Below are 22,908 nucleotides of genomic sequence, written 5' to 3' on the forward strand. Positions count from 1 at the left end.
AACACTTTACCTCAAGCCAAGGTCCTTGGATCGAATCCTAGTGCGGGAGTAGAATAGTCTCGTCTAACGCCTCTGTTCTATGGTCCTATCCTATGCTATCCATTCAGGAAATCGCATAACTACAGGGTGTTGCAAAATTGGTATACTCAGCTGAAACCTACATGTGCAGCATGTTATATATAAGCCCGAAACTGAAATCAGAATTTGGAAATTCGCGAAAAAAAAATATATTTTACCATAGTAAAAAGTCGGGTAAGTAATACGAGGTATAAAAACGAATGGTATAACATTCACAAGGTATACGCCCATATGATATAAATTTATTAAGTATAACGATCACTGTGCATAACAAACGAAATGCATAATTACTAAATACATAATTTCGTAAAGAATAACGTTCAAAAAGTATAATTTCAATTGATATAACGATTAAAATGCATAACGTTTATAACATATATTCTACAACGGATATAATTATCATAATGTATAATGCACAAAAAGTTTAAAAAAAATTCGTATCGTATTTTCATTATTATTAAAGTTATGTGGGGGGAACGCTCCGCTCCGCTTCGCTGCGCTCCGCTTTAGTTTCGACGAACATGTGCACCTAACACGCTCCTCCTCGCTTTGCTCGTCGTCGCACCTATCTTTAGGTTTTGGTACTGGGGGTTTTGACATTATTATTATTATTGGCGCTATGTGGGGAGACGCTCCGCTCCGCTTCGCTGCGCTCCGCTTTGGTTTCGACGAACATGTGCACCTAACACGCTCCTCCTCGCTTTGCTCGTCGTCGCACCTATCTTTAGGTTTTGGTGCTAGGGTGTTTGACGGTGTTGGGTAATTAAACACAGATTATGAACTTTATACTAAATGATAGTATATATTTTAATCGATATACGTAATGTATGTTATACGAATTGATATTAGTCGTCGTAAGTATTATATATTTTGATTTTATATAAAATGTACGTTATACCAATTGAATCTTATACCTAATGAAAATATAGATTTTGTTGTTATACGTAACGTTCATTATGTGTTGTGAACGTTATTAATGTGAAATTATACATTTCGTTTTTATACGTCGCAATACGCACCCTAAAAAGTCAATGTAAGTAAAAATTTCTATGGAAAATGAATTAGTTTTTTTGCGAATTTTCAAATTCTGATTTCAGTTTCGGGCTTAGATATAACATGCTGCACATGTAGGTTTCGGCTTAGTATACCCTTTTTGCAACACCCTGTATACTAGGACCTTACTAGAACTATTCTACTATATACCGGGTGATTGTCCATCTTATTAATGTTCTTTTGACATTCGAAATACCACAGATATTTGATAACTGCAAAGGAAAAACAACTTTAGTTACGAGACATAAGATAAGCGAACTTAATGGACATAGTGAACATATAGTTCTAGTAAACGGTATTTAAAACAAAAAATAAAAAGCCATGATAAGATTTTGATTTTTTATTAAAATATAAATTATTCTTATTTATAATTTCCATGATAAAATCTTTAAAATAAATTTCACTTGGTGCTAAGCAGTCATAGCAAACTAAAATTACACATGAAGAATAAGAAGTTACGGAGTTCAATAGAATTATTGTTTAGACATTTTTATCAGATCTACTGTAAAATGGATACATGCCAAAAACTAAAAAATCAGAGTAACCTATGGTTCTGTTATTTAGGTCACTTACACATTCTAAACGGCTATAATGGCAATAAAAACAGTGGTCCTCAGCTATAAGTTAAAATTTTTAATTTTTAGATGACACAACACTAATGGCATAATATTTTCAAGATTGTTACTATGCTAACACTTCATTCTTAAAATTACTTTAGGTAAATAATGTAAAATTGTACTTCGAATATGGCAAAACAATAGTGATAAAATTGAGTCTATACAATAGACATTCGTTGATGTTTTTAAGTTGTTAACTTTTGGTTATTTCATTTTAAGATACCAAACTACTGATTAATCTATCGAAAATGTGTTGAAAGTTAGAGAGCTAAAACCGTATAAAAATATAATTAAGTTAAAAACAAAAGTGGTCCTCACACACACATACTTAGCAACTAAATTAAATTGTGCCCCAAAATCAATAATAATAATTAGGTATCATAATTAGAAAAATACATACGTAAATAATAGTAAAATATACCATTGAATAATGTAAGGATGGAACAGCATTATTTTGCTGTGTGTCATGGAAAGTTGATTGATTTAAAGTATCAAAACTATTTGTAGGTAGGTGCTAAATTAAATGAGAATAGCCTATCCTATCAATATGGGTAGTAATAATTCGCAATTTACTTTTTGCCTGCAACTACGTAATATTGGTAGGTATTTTATGTTTATTTTTCATAATTCGGATAGGTACTGAAGGAATAGCCATACAAGGAGTTTTCCTTTCAGAGAAAACTGAGTTGAAAACTAGACACAGAAGCTGTTTGTATACCTACCAATTTTTAAACAACGTAATCATATAAATAAGCTACGCAATTAAAATAAAAGAAAATCCTCACTTCGCTAAATTAAAGAAACCAATACATGATTAAGGTTAACTAATATTACTTATCTACTCCAGGAGCAGTGGAAACTGATCCACATCTTCACACATGGAGTTGAAGGCCGCTGCCCATGCTTCCACTTCATCCTCCTGAAAATGAAGAAAAAAATACATGAACATCACACCTTCTATCTATCTATCTATCATGGCGAGCTGATTTTCCGCATTTAGCCTCCAAGGTGGGCCATTATGCGTGAAATACCTATGGGGTGACTAGCTATTAAGCCACCCAAGCTCACGCCAGAAAGCCAGTAGACGACCTAGGTTGCTCATGACTTCCCGGAGGGACCCCGGAGATCCGAGGATTTTTGATCGTAGTGTCTCCACGCCTTTGCAATGTAACAAGACATGGGAAGCTGTTTCATCTTCCTCCATGCAACTTCTGCAAAGAGGAGTGGTGGAGATTTTCATGCGATATAGGTGTTTATTTAACCGGCAGTGGCCTGTTATGGTACTTATCACGACACGTAAGTTTGCTCTGTCCAAGCATAATAATTTGCGTGTTAGTTTAGTATTAATTAGTGGTACAAAAGCTTTTGTTTGTTTGCACTCGGCACTGTTACTCCAGAGATTGGTGTGGCATTCTGTCGTTCGGGAACGCAACCAAGAGCGAATTTGGTTGAAAGGGATCGGTACTATCGGCTCTGGGCCTATTGGTGCAGTGTCAGATCCCTTTCGTGCAAGTTCATCAGCAGCGTCGTTCCCCAGCGACCCGCTGTGCCCTTTTATCCACTGGAGGGTTATGGTATTGTTTTGTGAGGCAAGCGATTCTAGAGCTGAGTGACACTCTAGTACTAGCCCCGAAGTTATAGTTTTGCTAGACAAAGCTAGCAGAACTGCAGCACTATCAGATAGGATACGAATACGTTGATTCGTAACCTTTCTAGATTTGACTGCGTTAGCGGCCCGTGTAATAGCAACACATTCAGCCTGAAAGATTGTGTTGTATTTGCCTAGTGCCAGTGAAAAATGAATGTTTAGGTCATCCGAGTGGACACCAGCACCCGTACCTGACGTTTTTTTGGATTCATCAGTGTATATTCTCAGTTCATATATACTGGACTGATCTCTTGGTTCTTCATGCAATTGAATGTTGTAGTGCCTATTAAATATATGGATAAGTGGTATTCGATCACCAATCGCTGCCATCATTGGTTGATGTTTTATGGCTTCCAACATAATGGATGTGTGTGACGCTGTTGAGTTATTTGCCCACAGGCCAGCTGCTCTTAGTCTAAAAGCGGCGGCAGCTGCTTCCTGTTTCACCACGAGATGTAATGGTGGAAGGTCGAGAAGTACCTCGAGTGCGGCCGTGGGTGTTGATTTCATGCATCCTGTGATGGCTACACATGCAAGCCTTTGTAGCTTTTGCAGCTTGTTTTTTACTGAGCTAAGTTCTGTTCTGGGCCACCAGACTACAGAACCGTAAGTTATGGTAGGTCGTATGACAGCTTTGTACAGCCATAATGTTAATTTTGGTTTAAGGCCCCAGGTTTTTCCTAACATTCGCTTACACTGCCAAAAAGCGATCGTGGCCTGTTTTATTTTGTTATCGAGATGTTTATTCCAGTTCAACTTGTTATCTAGTGTTATGCCGAGATATTTCACTTCGGTTGAAAGTGTTAGTTGAGTACCAAATAATGTAGGCAAGCTCATGTTATTGAGTTTTCTCTTGTTAGTAAATAGGACTAATTCTGTTTTACTGGGATTGACTTTTAGTCGATACTCCATGCACCATTGCTCGACAATCTTCATTGCGGCCTGCATAACGCTACAATGAAGGTTCTCGAATTTCCCATTAATGAGGATGGTGAGGTCATCTGCATAGCCGACTGTATAGAAGCCGCTGCTGTTGAGTCGTCTAAGGAGGTCGTCAACTACCCACAGTAGAGGTGAAAGGACCCCGCCTTGAGGGCAGCCTTTAGCTACAATGCATCTGGTTGTCCCGTTTAGGTTGAGTTGTACTGCTCTCAATTTTAACATATTATTTATCCAACCCCGTAGAGTAGGATTAACATTATATTTGGTTAAGGCAATGTTGATACTATCGAAGTTTGTTTTATCAAAGGCCCCTTCTATGTCTATAAAGGCACCTAGTGTTGATTCTTTGTTTGTTAGCGCACACTCGATTTTGTTCACTACGCTATGGAGTGCTGTTTCGGTCGATTTGCCAGCGGTATAGGCATGTTGGCTGTTATGTAATGGTTTTCGTTTGAGATTATTATCTCGTATGTGTCTGTCACAAAGTCTTTCTAGGGTCTTTAGTAGAAACGACGTTAAACTAATAGGTCTGTAGGACTTTGGATCCGTGTAGTCACTTTTTCCTGATTTAGGAATAAAGGTTGCTTTCACCTCTCTCCACTGTTTAGGAATGTAGTTATGTGCTAAGCAAGCCTTAAAAATATTCGCTAAGCTTTGCACGATAACCTGTTGTCCCCACACTAGGAGCGCGGGGAATATACCATCCAAACCAGCTGATTTAAAAGGTAGAAAGCTGTTTATGGCCCATTCAATTTTTTCAACGGTTACTAATTCTTGGGTTCGAGTGCTCGCTATTATCCCAGGTCAGATCATCAACGAGGCGGCAGTCTGGGAAATGCGTTTCAAGGAGTACTTGGCACGTTTCTTTATCGTTGTTAGTATAGGTTTTATCGGCTTTTTTTAGGCAGCCAAGGTTTTTATTTTGACCGCAGTCTAAGATTTTTCGGACTCTAGCTGCTTCGTTGTTGGATTCAATGTTTTCGCAGAATCGACGCCATGAGTCTCCTTGGCGGATTCTTATTCGTTTTTTGTAATGTTTTTGAGCTTCTTTATATAGCTCCCAGTCAGCATAGTGTCTAGTGTTTTTGGCCCTATTAAACAGCTTCCTAATCTTACGTCTCAGTCTCTCAAGCTCCGGTCCCCACCAGTGGGAGGTTCTGGGCCGAGTAGGCGGAGACGTAAGTGGACATGCTTGTTCATAAGATGTTGTTATACATGTTGTTAGTGACAAAACATCGGTTTCTATAGCCGCGGTTGATTGCGACATGTCTTTAAAGTTTATAGTTTGAAAGTTTTGTGTTAGTGCTTGAACGTATTTAGTTCGGTCAGTCTTCCGCGGGTTACGGCGCGGTTTGACTTGCGGTGGTTTCGCTTGAAGTTTAAAACATATTCTTCTATGATCGGCACAGGATGGTTCGTTTGATACATGCCAGTCCGAAATTAGGTCAGTGACGACAGTAGTAGCAAAGGTGACGTCAACAATTGTTTGGTAACGCGATGAAACGAACGTCGGTTCAGAGCCTCGGTTCAAACATCACACCTTGTATAACTCTTTATGATCGATGTGTAGAGGTGTCTTACATTTTAACACCCGTGTGTGTGTGTGTGTGTGTGGTAGCGTAGCTGCCAAAGGGCTGAACCGATTTTCGTGGTTTTTTTAGAGTCATAGGTAATGTTGTAAGAGTTCTTAGCCATGTTTCATGAAAATCGGTTCAGTTTTTCAAGTTATACTATCTGGGTTTAAACAAGTAGCACGGCCGGCGGCCGAGAATCGAAGCAGGACCTTCGGCCGTACATGTCATGCTGCGCCCGGTCTCCGCCAAAGATACAATATCATTATTTAATAAAAATGGCCTCACTTCAGTTGTTAGTTACATCTTTGTGTCTTATCGATTTGAGGACAGATACTCGTGGGCGTTAGCAAATAGTCAATATTTGTACAATTGGTTAGTTAAGGTGAGGTAAGGTAGTTGATGACAGACACTTAAAAAAACATAAAAGTAAAAGATCCATCATATTTTAGCCAAATATGTAGGTATCAATGGTTGAATTGGGAAGCAGCTTATAAATATGAATACAAGACTAATTCAAGCAAAGACAGTGCTAAAAGTTAATATTTACTTACCTCTTGTTTTGTTAATTTCGGCCCTTTCTTCTTCTTAGGTGCAGCCTTCTTTGTCTTCACTGTTGGCATCTCAAAGGGCAAATCATTTGAATCCTCATCTTCATTCTCATTGTCTTCACTGGAGTTGTCCAGATGTGTGTCAGCATTCACAGTTTTTTGCATAAATGTCACCTTCTTGCAGTTTCCATAGCTCTTTCTAGTGGGCTGTGTAACGGGAAAGGTCAAATTTTATGAAAGACTATTGTGGCTACTGATATCAGTATTATCAGTATTTCGTATTAGTTTGCATGAAAAACCGTAATGGTAATCATTATAAAAAGGCAAAACCTGCAGTTTATAAGAAAAAAATGATTGATTTGTTGTTTGTTTGTATTGAAAAGGATCCAAACCTACTGGATGGATTTCAAATATGCTTTCACCAATATAAAGCTATGTTATACTCAAGTGCTATAGGCAACTTTTTTACTGGGCCTTATTTATCTAGACTAAGTTAAATATAAAAATATTTTTATACCTTTAAATGATGAACAACATCAATGTCTTCAAACAAGTGGACTGAGTTTTCTTCAGGATTCTGCTCCATGCTCTCTCTCCATGATGGATCGGTGACTGAAGACACTTCCTTTACATTCTCATTCTCAGCAGCTGCTTCTTCTGCCAATTCTGGTGCGTCAGTAGCTGACATCGTATTGTCAAACAGCTTATTCATTACATCAGAATTTGGAGCAAGTTTAGATTTTGCTGCAAGAGGAATTTTAGCCCTTGACGGACCAGTAACAGTATTTATTTCTTTTAGTACAGCTCGAGACCTGCTCCTAAGTGAGCGAACTTTTTCATTTTTGCTTTTCTGAGGCGATATATTTTCTTGATCTTCTATTTCATCAAAGCCAAAGAAATTTTCAGTGTTGTTTAACTCAACTCTTGGACTCTTGGCTGGTATTTCAGATACTGGGGTTTCAATCTTGCGTTTACTTGGTGTCTTTTTCGTCACTTCCTGATCTTCTTCATTTACATTTTCAGAAGTGTTTACATTATCGCAAAACAGATTGTTTTCATTAGAGATGTTATCATTTGATGAGGATCCAGTTTTGTTTGGTGTGGCAGTCTTTTTGTGTGTGGCCTTGTTCTGAGCTTTTAGTTTTTTTTGTTCACTCTTTTCAACAACTTCTTTTATAAAAGACAAAATACTAGTTTGTTTCCAGTTAGTAGTGTTATCATTTGTGACAATATCTGGTAGCTCCTCAGCAGTTTCAGGTACTATGTTTGTGTAGACATGTTTCTTTTGTGAGTTAAATGAGTTAATAATTGAGCATTCTACAGCTGGTGTCATGTTAGGCTTTGTGTAGGTGTTGTCCCTCCACTTCAGAGGTAAATTGTTAAATTCTGCTCTCCATGGGCTAGCCAGAGGGTGTCTTACAGATGTATTCATGCTGCTACTTGCTATAGGTTCGTCACAGAAACTTAGTTCCTCTAACAAGTTTAATGGGTCTTTCGGTACATTTTCTGGATGCATAGTGCTTCGGGCTCTATTGTACAACAGGTCCCTAGTTTCATTGATAGCAGATATCTTCACTTGTGGTCGAGTGGAGGCTGGTGATGCCACAGGGGAATAGTTGATTTGATCATGAACGTCAGTAGCCATATTGTCATTAACAAGTTCAGTCTCTGTGTAAGTGCTAGGTGGAGGTACTTGATCCACAGCATGGCTTGTGGAAGTACTCTCAATTTGTTGAGTTACAACTGGTGTTTTACTAACAGCCTGCTTCAAACCTTGTAAAGTTTTTGATATATTAGCTTCATAATTATTTTTAACAACTGTAACTTTAGGTTTCGGAGGAGCCCTTTTCCTAACAACCCTCTTCTTTTTCTTCTTCTGTGGAGGGGGTTCCTCGGCAGGGTCGAAAGTGAATTCATAGACAGCTAATTTGTCTTGAGCTTTCTTTGGAGACTGCACTTTTTCTTCTAGAATCCTGAAGGAATAACTTTTATTTATTAGTCTCTTTTCTTGCTTTAGTGGAGATTTCAAGGGGCTTTTCTTCTTGTTAATTTCTTGTTTTGTATTAATTAATCTCTTCACTTGTTTTTGTGGAGTTTTTACAGGGCTTGACTTCTTGTTATTAACTTGTCTTGTCCTAAACAGTTTTTCTTGTTTGGCATTGTTGTTGCCATCAGAATCCAATGCTGTTTTAGTCACAGTTCTGCTTTTAGGTCTTCTGGAAATAGGACTTTCCTTCTTATCAACTGTCCCATTTTGTGCACTACTTGCAGACTTTGCATCAACCTTTGTGACTTGTTCACTTTGCTTCTGGGCTATGGGTGTGCTAGCAAAACATGGTGTTACAGGTATAAATTTACTAGGACTAACAGAGTGGTCTTCAAAACGAGATGGCAGCCGATGGACCCTCTTAGGTCTTTTGTCCAATATACTTGTGTCTCCAACCTCTTGTGGAGATTTAAAAGGAGATTTTTTAAGGTTATTATTGGACTTACGGGTAACATTACTTTTATCTGCCTTTGTTGGAGAGATAGCTTCATTTGTTTTCTCCAAACTCTGATTACTGTGTTGTTTGTTTCCAGTTTCAATAAATCGTGTTGGCAATTTCCTATCACGTCGAGGTCTTGTTTGATTTTCACTCAGAGTCTTTGTTGTTTGCTTCGTTGGCATTTTGGTATTCTTTGAAACATCCAATGATACATTTTCGTCTGAAGCAGAGTTAGTTTTGTCTGCCAAAGGTTTTCTCTTAACTTTAGCTGTATTATCTGTTTTCGACTTCGTTTTATGGTTAGTCTTTATGTTGTTTTCCTTTAGATCTTTACGAAGTCTAGTTTTCGGCGGCATCCTGACTCTCGTCACAATTTTCACAACACGAAGGGATCCAACACTAAAAACAACACACTTCTACATGTTATGAGAGCTTTTAGCTTTTGTTTTGTAAAAAAATGTCTCGTACAACATCTACAACGAAAAATAAAGCGGGAATTGTAGGTATTTTTCGCTGACAACCCGGACAAATATGACAGTTATAATATTTTTTTTTACAATGTTGCCAGATTAATAATTATTTCAGACAGTAGCTACATGAACTTACTGAATGAAGTTCAACGATTAGGTCTTCCTGAATAAAAATCAATTAATTAATCTGTGGCAAAGTTTTTGAAAAGCAAACGTCACAATCGATATGTCATTGTCAACATTGACAATACCATTTTGATTTTGACAATAAAGTGAAAACAAAATCTCAAAATTCTCAAATTCTGATTTAATTTATTTTTATATTTTGAACAGAAAGCATTAAATAAACAGACCTATCATTGTTTATCGGAAATCGCACTGCTGAATAAAAGAAGCGAAGTCAATATCACGTAATAATGGCGTTAACCTATATTCGTCAAGCCGCAAAGTTAGTTTGTACCTCTAGTTTATGTAGATCGAATTCTCATTTAATTAGAAAGATAAGTACAAGCTGCCCGAGTCAGCTGGGTATGATCCCGATAGTTGTAGAGCAGACGGGTCGCGGAGAGAGAGCTTACGACATTTACTCTAGACTTTTGAGAGAGAGAATAATTTGCTTGATGGGCCCTATCAATGATGATATAAGCTCACTAGTGGTAGCCCAGCTCCTGTTCCTCCAGTCAGAATCGAGTAAGAAGCCGGTACACCTGTACATCAACTCGCCAGGAGGCAATGTGACTTCGGGACTTGGTATTTACGATACAATGCAGTACATCACTCCGCCGGTGGCTACGTGGTGCGTGGGCCAGGCCTGCAGCATGGCGTCCCTGCTGCTGGCGGCCGGCGCGCCGGGGATGCGCCACGCGCTGCCCAACTCCCGCATAATGATTCACCAGCCATCAGGAGGTGTCAGAGGGCAGGCTACTGATATTCAAATTCAGGCCGAAGAGATCCTCAAGTTGAAATCTCAGATCAACAATCTGTATGTGAGGCACACTGGCTTGCCCATTGAAAAGGTGCAGGGCTCAATGGAGCGTGACTGCTTCATGTCTCCAACTGAGGCCAAGGCTTTCGGCATCATAGACAATGTGCTGGAGCATCCTCCGTCTATATCAATGGAAAAGGAAGCAACCGGAGCTGCCTCTTCTAGCTAGGAATCTGTTTTGTTGTAACTTGTGATCTACTTTTAAGTTGAGTAATAGAAGATTTATATAATAATAAAATTTATTTTATGCAGTTGTTATTGTTTGCATTGCTTTTTATTTATATTCAGTTATAAATAAGTAGTATAAGTACTATGTATAGATATATATTAGATAATCTTTCTTGTGTTTCTTTACAACTGTTACAGTACTCTGAACAGCTAAGGTTAGGGACCTTAGATAAGTACAAAGTCACCTTAGGTTGGACAACCTGCAAATTTGCAAGAATGAAAAAAATATAGGCATATCTTTAGTGGGGTAAGTAATACGAGGTATAAAAACGCATGGTATAACATTCACAAGGTATACGCCCATATGATATAAATTTATTAAGTATAACGATCACTGTGCATAACAAACGAAAGGCATAATTACTAAATACATAATTTTGTAAAGAATAACGTTCAAAAAGTATAATTTCAATTGATATATCGATTAAAATATATAACGTTTATAACATAATTATATTGTTCACCGTATATAATAACATTATGTATAATGAACAAAAAAATATATTATTATTGGAGCTATGTTGGGAGACGCTCCGCTCCGCTTCGCTGCGCTCCGCTTTGCTTTTAACGAACATGTGCACCTAACACGCTCCTCCTCGCTTTGCTCGTCGTCGCACCTATCTTTAGGTTTTGGTACTAGGGGTTTTTACAGCATTATTATTATTGAAGCTATGTTGGGAGACGCTCCGCTCCGCTCCGCTCCGCTTCGCTGCGCTCCGCTTTGGTTTCGACGAACATGTGCACCTAACACGCTCCTCCCCGCTATGCTCGTCGTCGCACCTATCTTTAGGTTTTGGTACTAGGGATTTTCACAGCATTATTATTATTGAAGCTATGTTGGGAGACGCTCCGCTCCGCTTCGCTGCGCTCCGCTTTGGTTTCGACGAACATGTGCACCTAACACGCTCCTCCTCGCTTTGCTCGTCGTCGCACCTATCTTTAGGTTTTGGTGCTAGGGGGTTTGACGGCGTTGGGTAATTAAACACAGATTATGCGATATGAGAAGAACTTTATACAAAATTATAGTATATATTTTAAATTGATATACGTAATGTATGTTATACGAATCGATATTAGTCCTCGTGAGTGTTAGTTATTTTGATATTATATGAAATGTACGATATACCAATTGAATCTTATACCTTATGAAAATATAGATTTTGTTGTTATATAACGTTCATTATATGTTGTAAACGTTATTAATGTGAAATTATACATTTCGTTTTTATACGTCGCAATACGCACCCTCTTTAGTGAGCCTGCTGGAGCCTGTTCAATAATATAATGTACTCTGTGGCCTGCTCCCAGAGCATGAGGCTGCGGGTTCCTAGATATTTTTTTGTTATATTATAGGTAGTTAATACCTACACTGTACCTTACTCAAGTGCGTGTTTTTACAATCTACTTACACAGTAAGTACATGCATAGGTTAGGCAACAGACATTAACTATTTAAAAAAATATTAAATAATCATGCTTGCGAGAAATCGCGAATCTTTCGGGTATGTAAGTCTTTATTGTCGCCGTCGCTATGATTGATTTCTGTGACCGCGCGCTCTTCCACACTGACAAGTTTCAAGATGCGGCGAGTTCATATGCCAACCGTGGCAATGATATGTATCAAAGCCAGAATACTTTGGGATTTAACTATGTGGGTAAAATGAAGTATACCACGACTCTTACGGTGAAGACAACATCGTGTGTAAACCTGCACATCTCGATGTGTGAAGTGTGAAGCCAACCCGTGGACCATTACGGTGGAAAATGGTGAAGTTATCCACAAATTTTTATTAGAGTTAACGCCTCTTCAGATGATAATAATGTACCTAATGCATAGAATAGTATACCTACTTATATTGATCTGGCAAAAGGAACGTCATCGTCATATTATTTAGGTTTCAGAGGTTACTAGACGAAAATTAGCGTAAATATCCCTTTGTTCCCAGCCAGTCACACCTCAACCAGTCACACTGTTACTCGTTGGGAATTTTATGTTCAAAATTCCCATCAGTCCACACTCTGTTACTCGTTGAAACACCCTTTTCCTTCATTCCCAACGTGTCACATACAACTGTAACACTGTAACTAGTTGGGATTATGAAAATAAAAATTCCCAACAAGTCACAGTCACTTTTTGGGATTTTCAATGAAGAATTTTCCACCATAGACAAAAACCGATTATAGAATAGAATACACTTTATTTGTACACCCCAAAAGAATAATAAAATGTACAAGTTGTAACTTAATTTGGATGCGGAAAGCTAAACATCACATCCAGTGGCGTGCTTTGGGAGAGGCCTACGTCCAGCAGTGGACTGCTATAGGCTAAAGATGATGAACCTAATTAGGGTACAAAAGGCGGTCTTATCACTAAAAGCGATCTCTGCCAGACAACCTTTGGATGGAGGGAATAAGAGATTAAGGTAGATGGCGCTAGTGAAACCTCATCAAGTCTTTTGAACCAATACAAGAGTCCAATGGATCTGAATTCCACCATATGCGATAATTATAACTACTACATGGCTGTTATGCAAATTAGTAATATTAAGTTTTAACTAGTTTAAGTTTTCCGAATAAAATAAATAAGTACGTAAGTACTAGATCGGTGTTGGTCCCCATAATTTTCGCCATTATTTTGAGATCATCTGCATCTTCCGTCTATGTCCGAGGCGCGCCCGCGGTGTATGCGCCAGATCATCATTAATCTGAGGTAGGTATTTCGGAAGTAGGTACCTAATTATTTCTTCATGGTGAAGCAGAGCAGATATGAGTCGATAAATATCAAACTGCCATAAAGTCTCCTCCACGCAAAATTTATGAAATGAAAGTTTTCATTTTCTCTATTATTTTATGGCTACTGCTGTACTACCCACCCAGTATCTATTTATCATTCATAGAAAAAAAATGATTGGATTTTACAATTCGGTTTTGATTTAATAATTTTATTGTTAACTAATTTAATTGTTCGGAATATTTTTTTCTATTTTCATACTTTTTCAAGAAACTAAAATAAAAAAAATCGTAATAATAAATACTTAGGTACCTATACAGTGTGTTGTTTTTCGGACCCGACAAACTTTAAGGGTTTCTACGAGTAATATCATCGAGAAAAATCCCCCATATGTGGGGGTCTAAGTAACTTAAATTAGATTTTCTTCTTCGTTTAGAAAATAATCTCGAGATTTAAACGCCTTACGGACATGAAATGAAATGCTATCCGCAAAAAGTCATCTCTATTCATTAAAAATATTCACAACTGCTTAAAAGTTACATAAAAAAAGTTCAAAGCAACTTTAAAATGGCCGCCATTTCTAGAATATTGAGATTTGACCCCACATATGGGGGTTTTTTCTCGATGAAATTACTCGTAGAATCCACCCTTAAAGTTTGTCGGGTCCGAAAAACAACACACTGTATAAGTCACAGTACCTATCACTGGTTAGGCATCATCACTGAACAAATCTTAACGTGTAACGGGAGAACAGTTGGGAATTTTCTAGTTTATATTCCCATCCAGTTACAGCGGCTGGTTTGGAATTCAGAAATAAATCATTCCCAACGAGTAACACTCCCATCGAGTAACACTGTGACTAGATGGCACACTTTTCATGAAGAATTCCCAACTGTATACAGTGTGACAGGTTTGATGTGTGACTCGATGGGAACAAAGGTAAATATCCTATAAATTATATACACCTGTGAACACCGTGACAAATACCCGTGAAATAACATAGGTACCTACTTAACAATTTGTGTCGTTAACGACACATTTTATGAATAAATTAGCATCATTTAACATCATAATTCATTGAATAAGGCTTGAAGACTTTAGGAGAGTCCGCGTTGTTCTATGTCACAGACACAGAGAACGTACAGTGGCCTTCACAGAAACCTGACCCCTCTTAGAGTGACATTGTTACTGAGAGCAATTGTTTTTTGCAGTTCACTGTACGGTCTCAGTCAGACTCAGGTCTTACAGATGTATGTACCTACTTATATAGGATATTTACGCAAAATTTCTTCTAGTTTTTGTGCTAGAAACATGCTAGAAACCTATATATGTATGACGATGACGTTCCCTTTGCCAGATACCTACTTACAGTCAGCAAAAGATATACTACTCATGTACTAACCTATATATTCCCCCTGCTGCCGCAACACGGGTTCGTTATCGACGTAGATAAATGTCACTAAGTATATCGCGATTCGCTATACTGAAATACGAAGCTGTGATTTGTGGAACGCGCATGAAACGAGTTTATCGACGTCGATAACGAACCTATGTAGCGGCCTATGTATGTTATTATGAAAAATACTTTAACACGTTCACGGACAATTGAAGATTGGGAAATATTTTGATATGACACCTAAAAATCCCATACATTTATCGTTACGCCTTGAAACGTATTGTCATATTTCACTATATTTTATTTACGTAATGTGACAGTTACGGCCATAGACGGTATCGTCTATAAGCGGTTTGCCACATCATGCATATCGAACAATGCGTATAGTGACATCTACGGCTACAGGCGTTACCGGCAGTTATTTTCTAGGTCCGAATCCTCTTCAAACCTCGGTTTATAATTTCTGTATGCCATTTAAAAAAATAAAAGTGATGTACTAAGAGTATACAAAAGGTACATCGACAAAAACACAATTATTTTCGTTCCTCATTACAGTTTTATACTCGCTTTTCTATGCTCTATTTAAGTAATTATAGTATTTACATCGAATAGTAAGGTATCCTATATGCAAATCAGTATATTTTTTTTATCGATTTATCATTTATTTACCTCGTAATTTGCCACAAAATTACCAGCCCACCACACGTTTTACACAAAATTTCCGCGACGCTCGCGCCGTGACACCAAAATTTTGGAAGATTATTTGTATTTGTAACGGTTACGGCTACAGGCGGTATGTCACTATAAAGTTCACTTATGTGTGGGCAAAAGAACCCCCCACAACTTGTTTGTTATGACACCTAGAAACAAATGAATTAGCACAATACGACATTAAACCATGTATCTCCTGTTAAGACTATGGAAATGAAACGGCTGTTAACGGATCGTCCGTTTTAACCAATAGAAGTTGGACGGCCACAGGCGCGTAGTCATATTGCAAGGACATTTAATTACGGCTCTCGACGGATTGTCCGTGAACGTGTTAATCGATAGAGCTTGTTTATGTAAGTAGGTACTTAGGTATACGTTTCGGTAAAACTGAGGTAAGTAAGTACCTACTATTTTCACCAATACTTACTTAATTCTTTGGATTAAATTGTTTGCTACACGACGTACGGCCTACGAATCAATTATTGGAACGAAACTGAAATAAAATCAGCTGTTGCCGTAAAACAAGTGGTCTCGGGTTTAATGACAAGACCACACTAAAAATAAATATCCTTTATATACTTACCTATCTAACGAAAAAAAATTACCTTATGTATTTTTTGATGAATTATTCATTTCTTCTTTATTTACGTCGCAGCTGAGTTATTATGATTAATGTAGCTACATGTGGTGAGTTTGTGTGGTGAGCTTTTTTAGAGAACTGGCATATATTGCTTAGTTGGTATGTAGGTAAGTATACTATACTGTAGCAATAAAACTAGCTATCCTAATACGTAGGTTTAATCCTTTGAAGAGGTCCACTCTATAGAGAAGCCTGAGATCCAAGACCTGCCAATAGTTGGGCGCTTCAGCGGGCGAGGCTTGAATGAAGAGAGCGACGCATGCGCGCGGCGGCGGTCGATACCCGTGACGTCAATGGCAGCTCGGCTCAGTCAGCCGCCATCGGCCCCCGCGATATGATGTGGCCGAGATGCCTGGCAGCCGCCACACTGCTGCTGGCCGCGACCGCTAGCCGAGAGGTCTTCACCAACTCCTTCCTCGTGCGGTTCAAGCGGAGCGTCCCCCACGCGGCGGTGAGCCAGCTGGCGCAGCGGCATGGCTTCGACAACCTCGGCCCGGTAAGACCACGTGACCCCACGTAAACAGACAACAAACGGCGATCAGCGGTTATGACGCGGGCGGGATGAGCCTAAGCCTAATTGACGGCGGGTGAAATGTTTCGACGGCCGCTGGGGTTTCAGCAATTTCAGAAATGCTGATTAAAATTTTCGGGTCATCATTTTTAATTTATTTTTAGGTCTGAAAAAGTAGAGCTTGGTTATCGTGAAGATTACTACTCTAACAGGCTTATATATATCCATTTTTTAGAGCTTGGTAACTTGGAAAAAGCTGCAAACAAGGAATAAGCTGTTACGAGGATTACCCACCTACGTATTGTAAATACGTCGCTAATCCGTATTTCCTCGTGTGTTTGCGAGCTCGTTATCACGCGCGTCCAGTACGCACACACTGACATAATATATTATATCGTAGCCAAGTACTTACTTAGTCTCGCTACATTTTATTTATTATGTGTTTGCTCGTATGAGTGCATGAGTAGGTTAGATATCTTCATATATTGAAAGATGATTATACACAGTTGATGTGCGTGCGATGATTAAATATCTAACGTAACGATTGTTTCACTTTGGGTTTAGATGTTTTTGGAGTAGTAGTTACCTAATAGAAAGTTTTTTGTACGAAATATTTACGCCTATGACTCCAAAAGTTTTCCCGTATAAAAAATAAAATAAAAATTAAAAGTTTTCGCGAATAAAAAATAGCATAATTATGTGTAGGTAATAAGATGTACCTATGTATTTATACAGGGTGTTGCAAAATTGGTATACTAAGCCGAAACCTACATGTGCAGCATGGTATATCTAAGCCCGAATCTGAAATCAGAAATGGAAATTCGCGAAAAAAAAAAACCCATAGTAAAAAACTAAAAAGTCACGTGACCAACAAAGTTTCTATGGAAAAAGAAAAAAATAAATCTCGAATTTTCAAATTCTGATTTCAGTTTCAGGCTTAGATATACCATGCTGCACATGTAGGTTTCGGCTTAGTATACCCTTTTTGCAACACCCTGTATATACCGACTGTCACCTACAAACTGTATTAACTTGTTATGACTATATGTTAGCAAAACTCTCAGAGATTATCACCATACAAATCCATATTGATATCATTGATATGGTTTTCGCGTTCAGCTTTAAATGTTTCCGATTGCGTCAGAGGTTTGTTATCCACACAGCCTACTCACATTAATAATAATAATAAAACTATAATAATTATAATAAATATAATTTCATATAATTAGGTAGGTTTAGATAATAAAATTACGTTTGTAAATATATAAAAATCTATATTGTGTTTGTCGCTTTACTACTACACATTGGACATAAGAATGAAATAAGTAAAGTATTTTCTGAAACATCTGTTCAGAACGATAAAGATAAGATAAAGATAAAATACTCTTTATTGCACACAAGCAGAAACAGTATTATATATAGTATTCGTTTGGCCAGCTTATTTAATATTCTTGTTAATTACCTAGCCCAGATTCTCATTTGGGCATTACTTTATGTATCTATATCGCACTCAATAACAATTCACGTATTATATTATGTAGATAATACTGCATAAGTCCTACAAAATTCATTTGTAAAACTGGCAGCTAAATAACCATTTATATATACTCGTAGGTAGGTTTAACTTAGGGTGGGTTGCACCATTTATGATGATGGTAGATCTATAGTATAGATTCTATACCAACATGAAAATTTCCCTACTGTTATTTACCAACTATTGCCGGAACATAACCTGATAACTTGCGATATTTTTAATTACTAAAGGTGGGTTGCACCATTTAACTTTAACTATTACAAACGTCAAATCCCTTGAAGATTGATCTCTCTCGTCAAGGGATTTGACGTTTGTAATAGTTAAAGTTAAATGGTGCAACCCACCTTTAGTAATTAAAAATATCGCAAGTTATCAGGTTATGTTCCGGCAATAGTTGGTAAATAACAGTAGGGAAATTTTCATGTTGGTATAGAATCTATACTATAGATCTACCATCATCATCATCTCAGCCATAGGCAGTGGCGGATTAAGAGCATTGGTGGCCCTAAGCACAAAGCCTGTGTAGGCCCCTAATTAAGAACAATTTGTTCCTTGACAAAGAGTGACAAAACAGTTCAATAGCTAAAACGTCCTATAACTTTTCTATAAAAAAGGATGTAGGTAAAACATTTAAAAAAAAAATTGCTTGCCTTAAGGGCCTACGACACGCGCAAGTATCACCACCGTTACAACTGCGCAGGTACTATCACACGGCACCTTAGAGTATACAGGGTTATTGGTAAGTAGACCGGATCCTTCCAGGAGGTGATAGATGAAGGTATTTCCAGTCGATTGAACCCTATATTGCATTATCCGAAACTTAACCATTTATAAGATATTTAATATTTAAGTTTTTTTAAATTTTTTTGCCAAAATTTTATGTTTAAACCGAAAATAAAAAAACTTGCCATATTTCAATATTTTTTTTGGTTGTTTTGCATAAGCATTGCAAGCAACTATTAATCTGACTACACACATGAAAAGCCTAGAGATAAACCTCTCAAACAAAATTGATTGTGTAGATCAAAAAATTTCTAACTTTCAAAGAGAAGTCGAAGGCATTAAAAGTACCCAAAGCGAGCAGGAAAAACGATTGGATGTATTAGAAAAGCAAATAAGAGCCCGAAATCTTGTAATTTTCGGGGTAGAAGAGATGGAAAAGTCGTATCATCAGCTCGAAGATATCGTCATTAAAATGATTAACAACAATATAAAAATTCAATGTAGCAATGCTGATTTGGAACATTTAAGACGTCTGGGGAAGAAAGGAGAGAAACCGAGGCCTATAATAGTTGGATTGACCACACTTGGTTTGAAAATTAAAATATTAAAAAACAAAAACAACTTGAAGGACTCTGGATGTTATATTAAAGAAGATTATTCTCCTAAAGTTCTGGCAGTTCGTAAATCTCTCCAAGAAAATCTCCAAAAAGAACTGAGTGAAGGAAAAAAGGCAAGGATTATCTATGATAAATTAATAATTTATGAGAACAAACAGAACGAAACACCATCAAACATAAGCGGGAAAGAAACATCTTACCAACCAAGTAAAAGACATAGAGAAATATCTCCAATTCAGATCAAAGATAAACAAGGTAAGCTCTACAAAACAAGAAAAAAAGCAAAACTTTCGATGAAAATAGAGGTATTGCAAAGTTTTTTGACTCTCATTCTGCAGACCAAGAACCAAAACGTCAACTGGAATAACAATGCGCGCAAAGACCGCCCCCTACAATACAAAATAGCGAAAAAATGAATGAAACTCTTTCAAGCCGGCTAGTCACCGTGAAAGAGAAAGACTACAGCTCCCCTATAATAAAACAAAGAAATAAAAATAAAAACTGTTTAAATATAATAACACTAAATACAAGAACTCTACAAAGCATTGAAAGATTATCGGAACTACAAGAGGCATTAGAGAATATAAGTTGGGATATAGTCGGCCTGTGTGAAGTTAGACGAATGGACGAAGTAATAACCGAGCTTCCAGATTGTATTCTTTATCATTATGGAGAGAAAAAAGGACTCTATGGTATCGGATTCTGTATTAAAAGACAGTGGAAAAACCATATAATTAAGTTTAAAGCTTACTCAGATAGAATAGCATGCCTTACTATGGAAATCGATGAAAACGAAACTCTAAGCATAATACAGGTTTATGCACCTACTGAACAAGCAAAACAAGAAGAAATGGATAGTTTTTATACACTACTAAGTACAGCCACTTTAGATTTGAAATGTTCAAAATTTATCATAATGGGAGACTTTAATGGAAGACTCGGAGTAAGAAGAGATTTCGAATGTGACATAATTGGACCATTTCCAACCAACAAAAGAAACAGAAATGGGCAACTCCTGGTAGATTACTGCATTGAACATAATTTAAAAATCCTGAATACATTCTTTAAAAAACGTCCGAACCGGAAATGGACCTGGTTATCACCGGATTCGAAAACCAAAGCCGAAATTGACTTCTTCTTAACCAACGAACACATCTCTCGATTCAATGACGTAGACGTCGTAAGTCAGTTTAAGTTTTATTCCGATCACAGAGCAGTAAGATGCAAACTGCAGCTAAAGAAACCCCGAAAAACAAGCCACAATATGCATGCTAATGGAAAAAGCTTTGAATTCTGCATAAAGGAAAAAAACAAATTGTTTACCGCCGAAATATCGACACTTAAACCAATAATAGAGTCAGTAGCTGAAATTCAACGTAAATACGATTTAGTAGAGAAAAAAATTAAGTCATCAGCCCAGAAACACCTTATATTTAAACAGACAAGAGACACATATATATCCGATGAAACAAGAGAAAAAATTAAAGAACGCAGTGAGCTGAACTCTACACCGAATAGAAATAGCGAACAAAACAAGCGTTTAAAGACCCTAAACAGAATTACAAAGAGAATGATAAGAAAAGACCGAAGAAATCATGAAAATTATTATATTCATAAATTTATCGAAAACAGTACATCAGTAGCAAAGCTGGATAAATTTCTTCACTCCGAAAAAAAATGGATCCCACACCTGAAAACTTCAAAAAATGGGAATACTGCAAATATAACAAAAAGAAGGGAAATAACAAATGAAGCTACAGCGTTCTACTCAAAACTGTACACTACCAAAATTTGTGAAGAAGACAAAACAAAAATTACACCAAATCTACACAGTAAAAGTGTTCCAACCATAATGAAAATAGAAGTCGAAAAGGCAATAGATAGCCTTCAAAACGAGAAATCGGCTGGCCCGGACGGAATAAATAGTGAGCTATTAAAAATTGCCAAAGAAAATTTGATAGAGCCACTTACAGATCTATTCAACCAAATATTAGAAAATGAAACTATACCAGATCAATGGCTAACATCGAATATTATATTGCTCTTTAAAAAAGGCTCTACCGCAAACATAAACGACTACAGGCCCATTACATTAACAAGTAACATCTACAAATGCTTTGCAAAAATCATTTTGGGTAGAATTGCACCAACATTAGACGAGCAGCAGCCGGTAGAGCAAGCAGGATTTCGGAAAGGGTTTAGCACGAGCGACCACTTACACGTCATGCAACAACTAATCGAAAAAACCAATGAATATCCTCAGCCACTCTACATAGCCTTTATAGACTTTACAAAGGCCTTTGACTCTATAGAACATTGTTATCTGTGGGAGGCATTATATAAAGACAAGATAGAACCAAAATACATAGCCCTACTAAAACATATTTACGATCACAGCTCGGCAACTATAAAACTAGACCAATCTGGGCCAAAATTCAACATAGAGAAAGGAGTAAAGCAGGGTGACTCTATCTCACCAAAACTTTTCAATTCAGTGCTGGAACATATCTTTAAAAAATGCAACTGGCAGAAAAAAGGTATCAATATAAATGGAAAGTACATGTCCAATATAAGATTCGCGGATGACATCGCTATATTTGCAAGTACGAAAGAGGAACTACAAGGTATGCTATCCGAAATCAATATCCAATGCAACAAAGTGGGTCTCTACATAAACAAAAAGAAAACAAAGATTATGTCAAACACTTCAGACTTAGTACAGTTACAACTGGAAGGGGAAACATTGGAAACTGTAACTGAGTTCATATATCTTGGAAGAAACTTATCTTTTCAAAACAACCAATCGGAGGAGATTGAAAGGCGAATCGCCAACACATGGAAGAGGTACTGGCAGTTAAAACATATCTTTAAAAATAAACGAATATCTATAAAATTGAAGTGTAGAGTCTTTGACGCATGCCTGCTACCAATACTAACCTATGGCGCACAAACCTGGGCTTTGACAAAAAAGGATATTCTCAAACTGAAAACCACACAAAGAAAAATGGAGAGAAGTATGTTGCATCTGAGACTAATAGAAAAGACCACGAATAAAGACCTGAGAAACATGACCAAAATACGGGATGTCATAAGACACGCCAAAAAATTAAAATGGGAATGGGCTGGTCACGTGATGAGACTGGACGATGGACGATGGACACGGGAGGTGACGGAGTGGTGTCCGCGGCAGAACACGCGCCGGCGCGGGCGGCCCCGCGTGCGCTGGCGCGACGAGCTGGAGCAGTTCAACGGTCACGGTGTCCTCTGGACGCGACACACACACTATCGGCATAAATGGAGACAAATGGGGGAGGCCTTTGCCCAACAATGGGATCACCTGTAATTATAAATTAATGAAAATTGCATTTAAAAATGAAATTAATAAGATATTACCTATTCTGATTCTATTGTCTGTAT

The 22,908-nt window shown here is 37.5% G+C and overlaps 3 protein-coding genes across 4 annotated transcripts in view; 2 read left to right on the forward strand and 1 right to left on the reverse strand.

Annotated features, from left to right (window-relative positions):
- Positions 1-1,456: 1,456 nt before the first annotated feature.
- On the reverse strand, positions 1,457-9,479 carry LOC105390835 (protein dalmatian). The gene is made up of 3 exons (XM_011562200.3): positions 6,978-9,479; positions 6,464-6,667; positions 1,457-2,667 (listed from the first exon to the last, which is right to left on the reverse strand). Exons 1-3 carry the CDS (start codon positions 9,300-9,302, stop codon positions 2,587-2,589), a joined length of 2,610 nt encoding a protein of 869 aa, XP_011560502.3. The 5' UTR covers positions 9,303-9,479; the 3' UTR covers positions 1,457-2,586.
- Positions 9,480-9,659: 180 nt separating this feature from the next.
- Positions 9,660-10,652, forward strand: LOC105390834 (ATP-dependent Clp protease proteolytic subunit). The gene has a single exon (XM_011562198.3). It carries the CDS (start codon positions 9,833-9,835, stop codon positions 10,568-10,570), a length of 738 nt encoding a protein of 245 aa, XP_011560500.1. The 5' UTR covers positions 9,660-9,832; the 3' UTR covers positions 10,571-10,652.
- Positions 10,653-16,350: 5,698 nt separating this feature from the next.
- The window catches only part of LOC105390833 (neuroendocrine convertase 2), a 65,740-nt gene continuing 59,182 nt past the window's right edge, over positions 16,351-22,908 (forward strand). The window contains exon 1 of one of the 2 annotated variants that reach the window (XM_038107444.2): positions 16,351-16,602. In XM_038107444.2, coding sequence (XP_037963372.2) covers positions 16,366-16,602 — 237 coding nt within the window. In that variant the 5' untranslated portion in view covers positions 16,351-16,365. The remainder of the gene's footprint in view (positions 16,603-22,908) is intronic. The other variant, XM_048630416.1, reaches the window with a different exon arrangement.

Source organism: Plutella xylostella, chromosome 25, assembly GCF_932276165.1.
Source record: "Plutella xylostella chromosome 25, ilPluXylo3.1, whole genome shotgun sequence".
Lineage (NCBI taxonomy): Eukaryota > Metazoa > Arthropoda > Insecta > Lepidoptera > Plutellidae > Plutella > Plutella xylostella.